The 15,715-nt window shown below is 44.7% G+C and overlaps 1 protein-coding gene across 1 annotated transcript in view; it reads left to right on the top strand.

The window, feature by feature from the left end:
• LOC135057184 (zinc finger protein 845-like) overlaps positions 1–15,715 on the top strand; it is a 369,289-nt gene that overhangs the window by 253,551 nt on the left and 100,023 nt on the right. The window contains exon 9 of the mRNA XM_063963082.1: positions 5,959–6,128. Within this exon, the coding sequence (XP_063819152.1) occupies positions 5,959–6,128 (170 nt within the window). The remainder of the gene's footprint in view (positions 1–5,958; positions 6,129–15,715) is intronic.

The following is a 15,715-nucleotide window of genomic DNA, read 5'->3' as shown; positions in this document are numbered from 1 at the left end:
GTGACTTAGGTGAAGCAGATGGGTCGCCAGAAGAGGACGACGGTTGTGGGAGGAGATCAAGCTTGTGAAGCAGTTCCTGCCCTTGTGCCAGGGTCTTAATTGCATAGCTGATGCCATTAAAAGAAAGCTGCAACTGGAAGGGGAATCCCCAGCGATATCGAATTTGCTGTTGGCATAGAAGCCTAGTAATCGGTTGGAGGTCCCGCCGTTTCTGAGCGGTCGAGGGCGCCAAGTCCTGGTAAATCTGCAATTGCATGCCTCGGAATGCTTTGTCAGAGGAATCCCGGACGGAAGCAATTATTTTTACCTTCGAGCGGTAATAATGGAGACGGGCTATAATGCCCGAGGAGGCTGCGATGTTGAAGGATTGGCTCGCAAGGCCCTGTGTGCCCTATCAAAGAGGCAGTGTTCATTAGACAAGTCCGGGACCAAATGCTGGAAAAGGTCTTTCAAGAAGGAGGGCAACGTAGAGCTCTGGACTGATTCCGCCACATTACGTATTCGCAAGTTACTGCGACGGGATCGATTCTCTTGGTCCTCTTGACGCTCCTTCAGGGTCTCAACTTCAGCGTGCAGCCTCGAGAGCTCGTGGTCTAGATGCAGTTGCGAGTGACATAAGTCGTCGGTCTTCGTCTCCAAAGCATCTGTACGATTCCAAGCGAGGCAATATCCGTTTTGAAATCCAATTCCTGTTTGAAGGCTGTTTGCACGCCCTCCAGGAGACCAGATATCACAGCCTGTATCTGAGGGTCAATACCCATCTCCAACGAACATGGGAATGAAGGAGACTCCGGGGAGTGCACCAGGTTCTGGGAACCCTTAGCCTTGCTGCCGAAGTTTGCGGAAGCCTGGGGAGCCTTCTTGTTCCTTTGTGACATAGTAAAAGCAGGCAGGGGAGAGGTCTATCTTCTTCAGTAAAGTTGCAATAAAAAGGGGAAAGGAGCGGTGGGGTAGAGCTTGGGGATTGACACAGGTTATGAGGCGGTCAGGCCAGCCATGGGGTGTTATTCATCCAGAGACCATCGTGGCTGCGAGGAGCACCAGGGCCCGACCGTATAGGCAGCTAAGACGAAGAGGGTGTGGGTAACAGCGACCACTGGAGGGGGTCAGTGTATCAAAAATGGGTAAGCAGAGTACAAGCAGGGGAGTTATATCAGGGTGTACTATGGAGAAACAAATATATAGCTATTGTGCTCCTTGGTAGAGGTTAGCGACTGTTCGTGGCCTGTCGGCAGGTGAGAGCGTAGCAGCTCGCCGGTGGCAGGAGACTGTGCAAATGGCAGATAGACAGTATGGAGGAGAGAGGGTAGTGTCTCCCAGACAGTGAGTACCGATCCTGATCAGATCCCAGGTCACTCCGGTTGTGACACCCAGTGGGCACTTGCGAGGGGTATAACAGGCCCTTAGTACACCTGAATGCCGCAGGTAAGCCGGGAGTACAGAGCTAGGATCGGGGAGGGGAGACCACAAGCCTCGGCCCACCCAGAGTCAGGTCCCCGGAGCACAGAAATTGAAGATGGCCACGCATTGACTGTATCAAGCACCCCCCAGGCAGAGCACAGTGCACTGTTCCCCAGACTGGCATGTAGTGTAGGGAGAGGTACCTGCAATTTTCAGCCCTATATGGGCCCCAGAGGCAGCCAGGAGGCAGTAACAGGGTGAGGTAGACAGACGCCATGACCCGTCCTCACCACTTCCGGAAGTCTGGCCCGGGTCCGCTGTCAAATCCAGTCCCCGGCTTCAGAAATAGTGCAGGCCGTGGCTAACAGGAGTGCCCAGGGCCATAGCTGTGCTGGGGCCTTCACTTGCTGAGGGTCCAATAGGTGCCCCGTAGAGTGCCCAGGCCGAGTAAGGAAGCCAGGCGGAGACCCGCGGCTCCATCTCGTGCAAGTGCGGGACTCCCGCGCCACGGAGCTCAAGACGCGGGTAAGCCACAACCCGCAGGGACAGAGCGAGCTGTCCCCCGGCTCCGTGGCTGTCAGCGGCCAGCTCCGGAAGACCTTGAAGAGGCAGGGGGAGCCAGGAGTCCAGTCCACAAGGGCAAGTACAGCTGTGGCAGGGGTATATGGTACATTCGGAGCCGGGACACACCGGAGATGCGTCCTCACTCCACTGCTGCTAGGCCATGCCCCCAAGGAACCTAACTTTTAGAGACTGAGTTGTCCTCCCCACATACTTTTTCTTACATCCACATGTTAATAGGTAAATTACATAAACCGTATCACAATTTATGAAACTCTTAATGTGGAGTTTGAGCTGAATTATAAAGTAGAAGTTTAGTTTACAAAATAAAGAATGTTTCCTGCGCTGTGAATGAGCTGCTTGTTGGAAAAAAAGACAATATTAGGGTGCACTAATATTGTTTGTGTGTGTGTGTGGCACCTGGAAAAAAATAAGTTGTTAGTAGTAATGTTAACAGCTCCTTTTGGAGCTCTTTTGCGGTGACCAGTCAGTTCCAGAACAACCTAACTTTCCCTACCTTACTCTGGGCCACGGGATTCATCAGCCTGATGGAGCCTGGCTGTCCGTGGCATGTTGTTGAATTGGCGTCTTCCTGCCGCTGCGGTGAGAGATGTGGAGCTGAGAGGTGAGAGCGGTGTGATCGGGAGACGTCACGCTGCGCTCGGAAATCGTCCGGTTGTAGTTCTGTGGTTGTTATCGTCTTTCTTGGTCAGCACTTGTCCATCTAACGCGTTTCATGCTATTTCCAGCACTTTATCAAAGATGGATTAGGTTAAAAGCTGTGTATTTTTATACGTAAAATCTTTATTCAGAAAAGGTCACTTCCGGTCAGGAAGTTGTAAAAACAAGCGGGATCCGCATGGCTGGCATATACTGGGGACTGAGGTGAAGGGTGGAGGTCGGACTCCGTGGGAGATGCGGTGTGAGTGGCGGCAGGGGGAGGAGATGCGGTGTGAGTGGCGGCAGGGGGGATGTAATGTGAGTGGGCAGGGCTGCTAATGAAAAGAAGCGAGGCGGCACTTTGTGCGCCATTCACGGCTCTCGGACCGCCAGCTAATGAGAAGCTGCCACTTGGCAGCTTCTCATTGGCTGGTGGTCGGCGAGCCGTTATTGGCTCACGCCATATTTTAAAAATGCCGCCCCTTCTTTTGATTGGTGCTGCAGCCGGTCCGTGAGCCAGGATTGGCTGGCGGCCGCTGCCACCTTTACAATGCAGTGGGGACCTGATGCTGTGGCCGGCCGGAGGCGGAACTGGTTCCGCCTGCAATTAGAGGTGACGGAACGCAGTTCCGCCCTGTTCCGGCCAACTTTAACCACTGGTTGTATTCAAAGCTATCTTCCCACAAATCTAAAAGTACTGTCATATATGTCCATGATGTTTATTCTCCCAAATACTGTATCATTCTTTGATTTGCTGTTATTCCCCATGTATCAAATGTTATTATGTTCCCAATTCCCAAACCAATCTTGTAACCTTGGGACAGCGTATAAAGGTGTTTGTACTTCTCATGTACCATTTGTATCTCTCTTTTTACCATTCTTACTCTTCTTGAGCGTAATCCTTTAATATATGTTTCTTTTAGATCTTCATATTGTATTACCACTGCATCAGGTAGTAATTTGCTTATAAAACATATTCCAAAATAATTTACCGGTAACCAATTATAAGCTTTATGTTTGTAAACATAATATAACACTTTGGTAGTGTAGTGGCCATTGTTAATTAGACAGTATGTTTGAAAAAGCTTCATAAGGAACATTACAATGGATACCCTTTTCATCCCTACATTATCCTGCAGGGTCCACAGGTTATCCACAGGATAACATTGGGATATGATGAAGCAACAGCGGATTTGCACCAAACGGTCAAAGCTTTTCGGCCTCCCAGCATGCAATGGGCCTGTGCATATATCCCCGCCTACTGGCTCAGGCAAATCAAATTAGCTTTTTGTTTGGTGCGGCAGGAGCCGGACCATGGTCAGAGGGCTGCTGGTTTTTAACAGCCATAAGCTTTCTTATTTTATTTTTATAGTCTTACTATTTTTTCTTGAGTGATCTTTCTAAAAAGTGTCTTATACATACCTTAGAGTCGCTCCAACAACTGTCCGCAGGTCCGCGACAACGCTTACCCATGCATTCAGTGCTGTTTCGGCGGGCGGATGTGTCTGATATACCAGCAGGTCCAGCAGACGTTACCAGGCTGTAATAACTGTAGAGACTTGTACTGAAGCTTAAACGTTAAACTGGAAAGCTGTACAGAATTGTCCTTAATTGAAGCAACAGTAAAGATACAACACTGAATGGAATTACTTGCAAGTTGTGAAGATAATACTTGAAGCACTGTGAAGCTGCAGCAGACGACAACAGTGAAGAATGAGTTAAACTGGATGATGAGAGAATGAGAACCAGGATGAAGTAGAATTCCACAGACTGGGTGATTAAAGCAGGCACTCACTGAACAAACAGGGAAACCTCTCACAGGACTCCGGGAATCTACTTGTTGCCACTTGGAGAGCGATTAACTGACAGCACAGCAGGGAGCTGGTGGATCACTTGCCGTGAAGGCTGTAGGCAGACTCCTGGGAGCGTAGGCAATATCAGGACCACTGGAACCACACAGGATATCACCGGGAGAGCACAGAGCTAGGGCATAGAGTAGATACAACAAAGCACTGGCTCAGAGTAACATCCAGCCTACTTAAAGGCAGCACAAGCACGGGATTGGCTAACACTTACCCACAGGTGTTTCACAAGTGCTCTCAGGTGCTCATTAGGTCTTCAATATGGCCACCTCCTATACTGCAGACACACAGCGGCGCCTTCGGCTATTTGGTCCCCACACTCCTGGCTCCAAGAACCTGCATAATTTCTGCCACTGACCACGCCGCATCCCCACATGGCCGCACAGCACTGAGAGCAACCGCGCTGGCAATGGACGGACCCCAGAACCCGCAGTGGTGAGTGATCATTTCGTGACACAGGAGTAGTATGAGGCCACAATCCCTAGGGTTGATGTCAGCAGTGGGGAGTAAGCTGCTCTCCTGCCCCCCCCCCCCCCCCGGTTCATGACCAGTTTCCTCCAGTCTCCTGCCATGAACTGTTTTCCTGCTTCCGTGTGAGATGCTATATATGAAGGGGACCCAGTCGCAGCATAGGCTGTGTGACTGGTGTGTCAGTATTCACTTGGGCATCTGTGTTCACTATAGGTTCATTGAGCGGTGGTGTACACTAGTAGCAAGCGGTCCTGGAAGTGGGGTGAGTCTCCCTGTATCCCACTCTACTGAGTACGGGTAATACAGCACTAAGTTTCTATCTACCTTTTGAGAATGAATAGTTGGATAAGTGCCTATTGCATATGAGTCTGTATACTACTACTGTTGTCTTTCGCTATGCATCTGAATACGGTTAGATCTTATATAAGGTGAGGCAGTAATATGTTCTCCAACATACTTGAAATGTATTTGTAGTTGATTATGTGCTCATATTGCTTATTATACTAGTGTATAACTGTGACTGGCTGCTAGTGTGATTGCTGACTTTACTATAATTCTGTCAGTTTTTTTCTATTTCGATCCTCTGCTAGTGCAATACAGGGTAATGTCGGATTGTAGGTCACTTTAACAAGTCTTGAAGTGATTACAGTCACAAATTGTGTAGTATACTGTGTAAGTATCTGATTATTTATCATGTCTAAGTGTGGCAAAGGTGAGGAAAATACACTCACAGCAACACCAACACTCATATAATGTTTGTCTTGCAAAGCTGGGTTATCCTCTCAGGATCTCGTTCAGGATGGTTTGTGTGCGAATTGTTTTAGCTTTCACCAAGATCTCTTGAAAAATACAAGGCAAACACAGGTGCAAGTTGATCCCCCTTGGGCTATGTTTGCACAGACATCCAGTATAGCTGAGCGAATAATTCCAACTTCTATACCAGTGATAGGTTAAACGATTAACCCTTACATGCAGCTTTCCACCTGTGGTTTATCACTTCCAGCAGGGGAAGAAGCAGCCTCTCTAAAGAAACAGGCTGAAAAAAACCCATCTCGACAGTCTACACATGTTTCAGATGAGGATTCGTCGGAGGATGAAGACTCGTTAAACTCTGGTTCTGCATACGATGAGGAGGAACGTCTCAGCTCAGTGGACATATCGGAGTTAATTAAGGCAAGGAAAACCATTCTATCCTAAAAAGAATCAGCAGAGCATGTGTTAAAATCCAAGGCACCTGTGTTTAAACATCCCAAAACAGTTAAGACTGAGTTTCCTGGGTCCGATCAGCTGACGGAAATCATGGAAGAGGCTTGGGCTATGCCCAATAAGAAGTTTAGAGTTTTTAGGAAATGGAATTCCAATTATCCTCTTCCGGCTGGGGATTGTGACAATGCTAAATTCCTTTGTCGTATAAACAACCCTTTATGAAGCTAAGAACACTGTACGCTGTTTACTTAAGAAGTACCGTAATGGTACGCTATCTGCGTAGCGATCGCTCAGCCGTAGGCGAGACGCTCAAGCGTCACGTTCGCTCACGGCCCAGTGATCACAGGACACGTTATTGGTTATGTCTAGGGGAATGATTCGCTGTAGCGTAGCATACGCTCGAGACCACGAGGAGGTCACCAGCGATGCAGACGCTTACAACACTATACCTTTATGTTAAAACCTTATACCAATGAAATACACTGAATACCTTAATGTGAGTACAGGGTGTAAGTGTAACCTTGTGTAACCTGACTATCTACAAAGCTGCATGAGCGTCACCGACGCTCAAATGAACACTTATCACTATAGAAAATACACAGATGCTGGTTTAGGTTCCAAGGCCTATTAACTGTATTATATCTAATATACTTGTAAAAAGGGGATAACAGTACAAATGATACACTACAATATAACAGAGACTACCTAACCAGATAACTACACAAGAAATACAATACAATACAATTACTATTTATGGGAAAATGGAAGGGGAAGAGAAGAAGAGAGAGATAGAGAGAAATGGCTCATGATAACATTAAATAAGAGACAACATGGTTGCAGATAAAACTACACATGTGAGAGACAATCGCTGCGCAGTTAGTCAATGCTGAATACAGCATGGGATGGAAGCTAGACTCCATTTTGAGAAACCTCCACTTGATTCCAAAGACCACACCACATGGCTGAAAGGGGGAGGGGAAGACATCCAGCAGCAGCCATTTTAGATTTGCAGGTCCAAACACATGGCACTCTATACTAAACCACAATCACATAGCAGAAAACACAAGACTCCATTTTCTTCCAAAATGTCCAAGCCTCAAAACAATGCATATGTTCTGATTTTACAATTCCAAACCATCTAAAACACCTTTCACAATGTAATCCAACTTCCTAGAACCATCTCATAATTTCACATCCCAAACAACTTCAGTATCTCAATAACCAGAGCATATGAGTTATCACAAGACCAGACCACCAGGTACTCACAAGTATCAGCCTGCCATTGCTACCAGCACATATTCAAAAGTACTGCATGGTGGTATTTATGATTAACAAGATCCCAGCTACCATCACAGATTCCACAGGGCACCAACACTAACACCCAACAATCATCACAGCCAAGTTACAATATCCTATTTAAACCAGAAAGCAATCTATCTGTTTCCTTATCTAGCCATGTGAAGTTCAATACTTAGCCTTTAGTTTGGAAGATGTCCTGGGGATTCAGCCGCCATGCTGCTTGGTGCCAGGTAGCTGTGTGTGTGTCTGTGAGTGTAGCTACATTACATCTGTTCTCTGAGGCCACACCTGACCACTACCTTCCTGTTTGACCAGTACCTGGGGGAGGGGTCTTTCTTTCTCCTTTGTATTGAGTCACCATTCTCTTTGTATGTGCTAATCAGGTTCAGCCCTGAAAACTTAGTAAAAGGTTGTCTTGAGCATCCATTGTTCTAACAATATGATCTTAGCTTTTATACATATAATCATATCTATCCGCTGCAATGTCCCACAACAACACAACAGGCCTCAAACTAACCCACACCTGATTCTGCTTGCTTCAATACCAAACATGATGTGTTTATCTGGTTCGGTTCGAATGATACACATCCATGACATTAATTCATTAGCCAATTCTAAATCTCCATGATGTCTGGTGCTGTTCATTATTATAACCATGTACTGTATGAAACAAGTGCCGAATCCATCTCTGTGCCATGTCCGAGCAAATGCGTGTGTTTCCATATATTGCTGTGCTCGCTGCGCATATTTGCAAGTATAGCGACTTATATGTGTGCAGTTTATATGGTCTCTCTATGTAATATTTTTGACTTTGACAGTCCACCCTTTGGCAGTCACCAATAACTGCCACTTCCTAAAACATTTCAAAAAGAGAAAAATATATGTCAGGGGTTAATACATTTCAATGGTTGGGTAAGGGAGGAGAGAGGAGAAGGTGTGAAGAGGGTATGACCTAGTGAGATAGCAGAAGCATGTGTGTATGAATCCATGTTTGGGGGGTCATGTATCATCGTGCCGTACGTGTTGTACATCAAGCTTCGAGGTATTGCGAAGTATACATTTGAATTCCTTCTTATCCCGTACTAAGGGTCTGTGGATGGGCTGTCAAACTTTACCGAGCTCATTTCGGCTGTGGTTGTAACAAAATGGGGGAGCACATTTTAGTTGATGATACATGAATGGGGGAGGTATGTGGTTGCTGATATCTGTGCCTGTATTCCCTATCGTCTATGTGTGTCGTTACCTGAGGGTTGTAGAGATGAAGATAAAGAACACTTACGAAAAATGCAATGATATTCTATGTCAGGGAAATGTACATCTGTCGTCGAAGTTGTTTTCGGTATCTGTTGAGAGTCGTCTTCTTTGCGCTGTATTGCTCCTTAGGCATGAGCAAATAGCTTTGTCTGAGCCATCAGATTTACAAAAATGTTGGGCTAGCGTGAGTTTAAAGATACTAGGGAAACTGGGGATCTATGGCAAAGTTCATCAAGTGTCCATATTTAAAGTTGTCAAATCTTCTTCTTTGGTCAATCCGTTGTCTGTATACATCTCGTCTCGTCAGCTTCCTCGTCCAAGGGGGTCTTTGTATCTTGGAGAAAAGCAGAAAAACAGGTGAAAGAAACGGACCGTATAATCGCATTTTCATCACATTCTGGTTTCTATCATTGGGTCATAAATCAAATCCAGGTTAATTACAGTTTCCTCACTCCTCAAGCTCATCACTTTTGTACTTTGTTTGCACCTCATTAAAGCCTGCCCGCATCTAAATATCAATCCAATCGATATAACGACACCTAAGATACATAGTAGAAACTTTCCAACATCCATTATGACTCCTTGAGCCCAGTCTCCTAAACCGGAGAACCAATTTCGCGGGTTCAACCATGACACCCAACCAGTCAGCTCATTACCTACAGCAGCAAGGGTGAGATTGTGTTTTCGACGAAATTCCCACTTTAATTGCAGAATATCATCCATCTTTTGGTCTATGACCTCTACCGGATCCTCGGTGCTATTTGTGATATACGTGCAACACTTTATGCCGTACTGCGTTGCCAATGTAACACAATATCCGCCTGTTACTGCTGTAAGATAATTAAGAACCATCCTATGCTGAACTAGTTCTGTTTTATAAGCTTGAAGTTCTCTTCCAGTGTATCTAAACGTGTCATCATACATTTCAGTGATATTATCTAACAAATTGGCGAGTGCGGAAATGTATCTATAATTCATCACTCCCCGAGCGGTACGAGTGAAATCTAACGCTACCAGAACCTGAATCCCGGTGGATTCATGGATAAGATCAGAGGCCGGATGCTCTAACCTTTCTGACAGTTGTCTTTTAACTCGGTGCTCGTAGTGAGTGTGAGTATAAGGAGCTTGGGCACCACGGTGTATGTCCTTCATTTTGTCATGTGTAACAGTCATCACTTCAGGCAATACTTTTCCAATATAACACAATCCTTCAGAGTTTGGGGCTAGCCACTTGTACGCCTTTCTCCCGCATATGAAATATGCATCATCGGGGAGAACATAAGGGACGGAGAAGGACATGACCATGTTACAAACCTTCCAGGTGAAATCTCCTGACCCTAATTCTTCCAACTGCTTAATGCACGTATCGGTTTGTACGATATGAGCACAGTATCCTGGTGATACCTCTCCAACTCTAGTAATCCTATTCCCTAAGGTATATCGATACCGGAAAGATTTTCCTCTACTGGCTATGTGGCGTACGAGCTCTGTATCTGTAGGCATTCTATCTGCTCTGTGTGAAAAGGTCATGGTAAGGTTGCTCCATGACACTTCCCAATTTCCCGGTTTTCTGGGATTGGAGATGTTAAAACATAAGAGGGACCTATCCACATGGTATTGGTGGAGCTTCAAACTAGGAGGGCTGGAGATATTAAACCTCCGGTCCACCGGTCTCCCACCACTTAGCTCAAGTACCTCCCCTAACGTTAAAGGAAATGGTACTAGCCCTGATTTGCTGTGTCCCTGAGATACTTGAGAGCATACCCAACAATCGGTCTTATTTAACACATTACCCACTAAGGAGTGATAGTCACTCAATGGATGCCGGTCCATATGGATATTAAAACTGGATTGGCATTTCTTTGTTACAGAGCCTACAGATACAACTTTCTTTTTGAACTAACATTCCTTCACAGTTGTTTACAAATAACATGGTTGTTAGATCGTGCCCGGTACTCGCCTTTGCTTGGTGATTGGGTTGCTATTGGAAATTTACACCTCCGTCTCAGTCATCAGGACCTTTCTGGATCCTTTCTCGACCTCACTGGTACTCTCACCGAAACAGACTGCTCTGGTCAACATCATGGTTAACGGGAAAAATCCATATCACAGTCTCTTGGGGCAAGTCCATCTTACAGGAGGAGAAAAGAAGAAATTTGTAAATGGGGTATAAGAAAATCAGTTTGAGGGGGAGAGAACTCGTTACGATAATAAGTTCTCTCGTCTTGTTGTTCTTCTTGTTCTGCTGTCCTCTCAAAGGTGTTGTCTCTCAGTCTTCAAAAACGATCATTCTGGTGATGCAATATTCCTTCCTAACCGACGATCTTTCTGTAAGGAGCAAAAATCTGGCATTACCATTGGTCCAACTGAGGGGTGACATACCATCTTTAAATCATGGAAACATGAGTGAGAAGAGAGAGAAAATAAAAACAAAAGAGATAGAGAACAATTCATGTGCATATATACATTACATAACCCGACAATAACCACCAATAAGAGAAGAGAAACAAAGCATTTTTAAACGTTGTCAACATTAAGAAAACATTGTCAGACTATTAGGCTGTCGTATCTACGTGTCTAATGGTTTCCTTGAGCAGTCCCTCCCCACCAGCACTTGCATTATTCCACTGTCTGTATCTGGCCAGAATACATTGTGGTGGATAGGTCATGCTGGGGTTTGGTAGACTTCTGCAAGGACCAAGCGAATATGCAATGTTTGAATTCTTACCAATAATCGTCAGAGATGGGGATAGAGAGAGGGAGAGAAAAACATTTTTCACAAATACATTTACAACGTTTCACCTGGTCATTCCTGTGTCTTTAGTGAATGACCTCCCACTTCATTAACCGTTACCTCAGGCTTACCATCAGTCCTAATGATCACCTTTCCTGACTATATATTATGGGTGTGGCCCAAAATTCTTCCTATATGATCCCCGATTATAATTTGGTGTGTCATAACTTTTGCTCATTTTCATGTCTAGGGGGTCTGATTTTATGTGGGCTGTTGCAGTTACTGGCATAATGCCCTTCTCTTTTGCACAGATCACAAATCCTTAAGTTCCTCCATGTGCCAATGGCCTGGGGTTTTGGTTGATTTGATGCCTCCTCAAACGCTTGGTTGCTCATCACCATCAACCGCTTTCCCTGTACCTACCTGATTCCTTGGATACCATGATTATGTCGTTGTCTAGGGAGTTGATATACCTTCTGTGAATCTTTGATCATACAGTTAGATCTTTCCTAGGATCTGGGTAATCAGACATGATTGATCTCAATTCTGTCCGGGACCAGGGATGGCGCATTGCACTGTCCTTGACGGGAATGATTCCCTGATCGTCAGTCTTCCCATTGGGGACTGTGATCACCCTGACAGGACTAAACTCAATTACATCACCTTGTTTTGGTCTTACAATATGGGGTACATTTGTTTGTGCGTGATATAAAACATTGTACGTACCTGTGGACACGACCTCACCTGACCCTCCGTTAGGGGGTTTGATTATTGCCTTTACCAATTTGGTCGCGTCCACCTGGATGTCTTGTAGGATGGCTTCTTTAAGAGGTGCCGACATCGTTCTGGGCTCACTTTCTTGTTGGTAATCCTGAGGGAAGTTTAACATGGGGTGCGACTTGCACAGGTTAATAGTTGTACATTCAACAGTATTACAATAATCATTGTTACATTTATTACACTTATTCTTATAATCTATATTACAGTTGCTAAGAGCGTTTTTGTTGTTCCACCTTTGTGCTTTTCTCTCCGCAATCAACTCCTCTCCTGCTGCCATATCTCTCCTCTCAAGATAAGAGTCAGAAAAGTCAATAGACTCTTTTTGTAATTCACTTTCCTGTTGCCATAACTGTAAATATTCATAATGTTTATTTTGTCTCTTCGTTGGTTCAACGAGACTTATCCTCCTCCTTAAATTTTGTAACACTACTGGACTGAAGCTACCTATTCTTGGGAATTTGTCCCTGTCTTGTACAGTCATTCTCTCCCATTCATCACATAAAACTTCAGCGTGATTTCCATATTTCTTACACATCACATATCGTGCCGACCCGATGGATCGGTTCTCTGAATCAACCCGAACCGAGGTTGATCGCCCCCTACCTGAACAAATGGCCCCCATAATCTGCAGGCATTGCCTATTCCTCCTTGAATATCAAGGCTTTCAGCGAACCCTTACAAACAAACCAAGATGTCCTTGGGCAGGCCGGCGGTGGTGGTTTATCAAGTACCCCACTTACTTCTCGCCCACGTTGGCCTGTGCTGCAATCACTGTAGCCAGAGCTGCTGGACCCAACCTAGGGCCCCTGTGAACCTTTAGTTTACTGGAACATATGAGGGTTACCCGCAGGACACTTACTCTTTCCAGTAAAGTTGGGGTTGTTAGATAGTTCCTGAGTGACCAGCGAACTTCCCTTCCAAAAATAAAAAATTACACAAATCACGTCAGAATGTACAGATAGCGTTTGTGACCACTTTACTCTAATGGTATTAGGTCAGATTACTAACTACTGCACACAATAACGTGCGGTCCAATCGTTCAGTATACGAGCACTACTTGTCATGTACTGAAAGATCAATGGAATCTATGTTTCCGGCTGCGATTCCTTCAGCCAGAGCTTGTATGGCCTATATGGGTTCTGCACCAACACCCCAGGCGTTGTGCCACTGGACTTTTATAGCGGACCTTTTACCTTACGACCTCCTGGTCTTGTTACCTTATGACCTCCTGGTCTTGTTACCTTATGACCTCCTGGTCTTGTTACCTTATGGTCCGCTATACTCTAATGCTCAAATATTATTTAACCAGGGATGCCTCCCTGGCCACCGTATATGTCACTTACACGTATGTCCCTTGACGAGTACCCGGCTTTCCTTTTGGTTCCACCTTAAAGTTATATAAACTTTTGTATACAAAACACACTCACTCAACACATGTACACTTTTGTTTCTATATCTATTTCTGCGCAGAAATTGTCTTTAGGCCAACAGTGTTACCAATTAGGAGCAGGATCTGTTAAACTAAATTTCAGATTTTCTAAAAATAGATTTGCGTTATTTACCGCTTCGCGTTATCTACCGCTGTGCGTTACTTATCGCCTTTGCGTTACTTCACTTTATCACAACTTGAGCTACGTGGGCGTAACCGGACGCTACGTTGCGTAATGAACGCTGCGTGCGTCTGCCTTTTGGATTGCGTACGCTAGTCTTTGTTAGCGACACGTGTACGCAATGCAAAGGATCCACCGTAACACAATATATTTATTTATCAATGTAGGTGATCCCTGATCATCTACCGCAATCCACACTGACTGCCTTGTATCTCAGACAAACCGTGTGTTTGTTCTATACTTTAACTATCACCTCTACTATGAAATAACAGCAAATCTCTTTTTAGCACTTTCTATCAACTATAAAATTGGCAAACAGGAATGTGAGATGTGAAACTTACACAGATGAAAATGCAATTCTAAATTTAATCTAATAACATACATTGATGTAAGCACACGCATATGAAATTACATATAAGTACCAATCACTATTACTTATGATTGACTATGATATAGATTAAATAAATGCATAAAAAAAAAACCTCATTAAATGATGATTTCTTTTTGACAGTGGATGGCTGATTGTTTCCTGAGTCAACTGAAAACCAGCCGCTCAGAAAAATTTTTTTTTTTTTTTTTTTTTTTTGACCTTCCCAAAATGGCCGCTGCTCCTCCCCCTTCCACCTCCATGAGGGTCACACAAAATGGTGGACAGACCATGCGGCCTCTTGTCACAAAGAAAGTCATCATTCAAAACTCCTAAAGTTATTCTAGGCCTGAGTGTGTAGTTGGCACCAAATTGAAATAAAAACCAGATTTTCAAAGACAATAGCGTACTGTTCTTACCTCCGGTTACCGGGTTCCTTCAGCACTCTTTATCTAAGCGAAGCAGACGCTTATCCCGTCAGCACTGTGAGACAACCTCCCACCCTTTGCTGGAGGGATAATGTCTGCTGATCTACCTAGTGCAGATATGAGAAGTATAGGACGAGCCCGCAATTGACAATGCTAAATTCCTTTGTCGTATAAACAACCCTTTATGAAGCTAAGAACACTGTACGCTGTTTACTTAAGAAGTACCGTAATGGTACGCTATCTGCGTAGCGATCGCTCAGCCGTAGGCGAGACGCTCAAGCGTCACGTTCGCTCACGGCCCAGTGATCACAGGACACGTTATTGGTTATGTCTAGGGGAATGATTCGCTGTAGCGTAGCATACGCTCGAGACCACGAGGAGGTCACCAGCGATGCAGACGCTTACAACACTATACCTTTATGTTAAAACCTTATACCAATGAAATACACTGAATACCTTAATGTGAGTACAGGGTGTAAGTGTAACCTTGTGTAACCTGACTATCTACAAAGCTGCATGAGCGTCACCGACGCTCAAATGAACACTTATCACTATAGAAAATACACAGATGCTGGTTTAGGTTCCAAGGCCTATTAACTGTATTATATCTAATATACTTGTAAAAAGGGGATAACAGTACAAATGATACACTACAATATAACAGAGACTACCTAACCAGATAACTACACAAGAAATACAATACAATACAATTACTATTTATGGGAAAATGGAAGGGGAAGAGAAGAAGAGAGAGATAGAGAGAAATGGCTCATGATAACATTAAATAAGAGACAACATGGTTGCAGATAAAACTACACATGTGAGAGACAATCGCTGCGCAGTTAGTCAATGCTGAATACAGCATGGGATGGAAGCTAGACTCCATTTTGAGAAACCTCCACTTGATTCCAAAGACCACACCACATGGCTGAAAGGGGGAGGGGAAGACATCCAGCAGCAGCCATTTTAGATTTGCAGGTCCAAACACATGGCACTCTATACTAAACCACAATCACATAGCAGAAAACACAAGACTCCATTTTCTTCCAAAATGTCCAAGCCTCAAAACAATGCATATGTTC

This window comes from Pseudophryne corroboree, chromosome 3 (assembly GCF_028390025.1).
Source record: "Pseudophryne corroboree isolate aPseCor3 chromosome 3, aPseCor3.hap2, whole genome shotgun sequence".
Lineage (NCBI taxonomy): Eukaryota > Metazoa > Chordata > Amphibia > Anura > Myobatrachidae > Pseudophryne > Pseudophryne corroboree.
The sequence above is the reverse complement of the archived record's forward strand: the minus strand, read 5'-3'. Positions and strand labels throughout refer to the sequence as shown.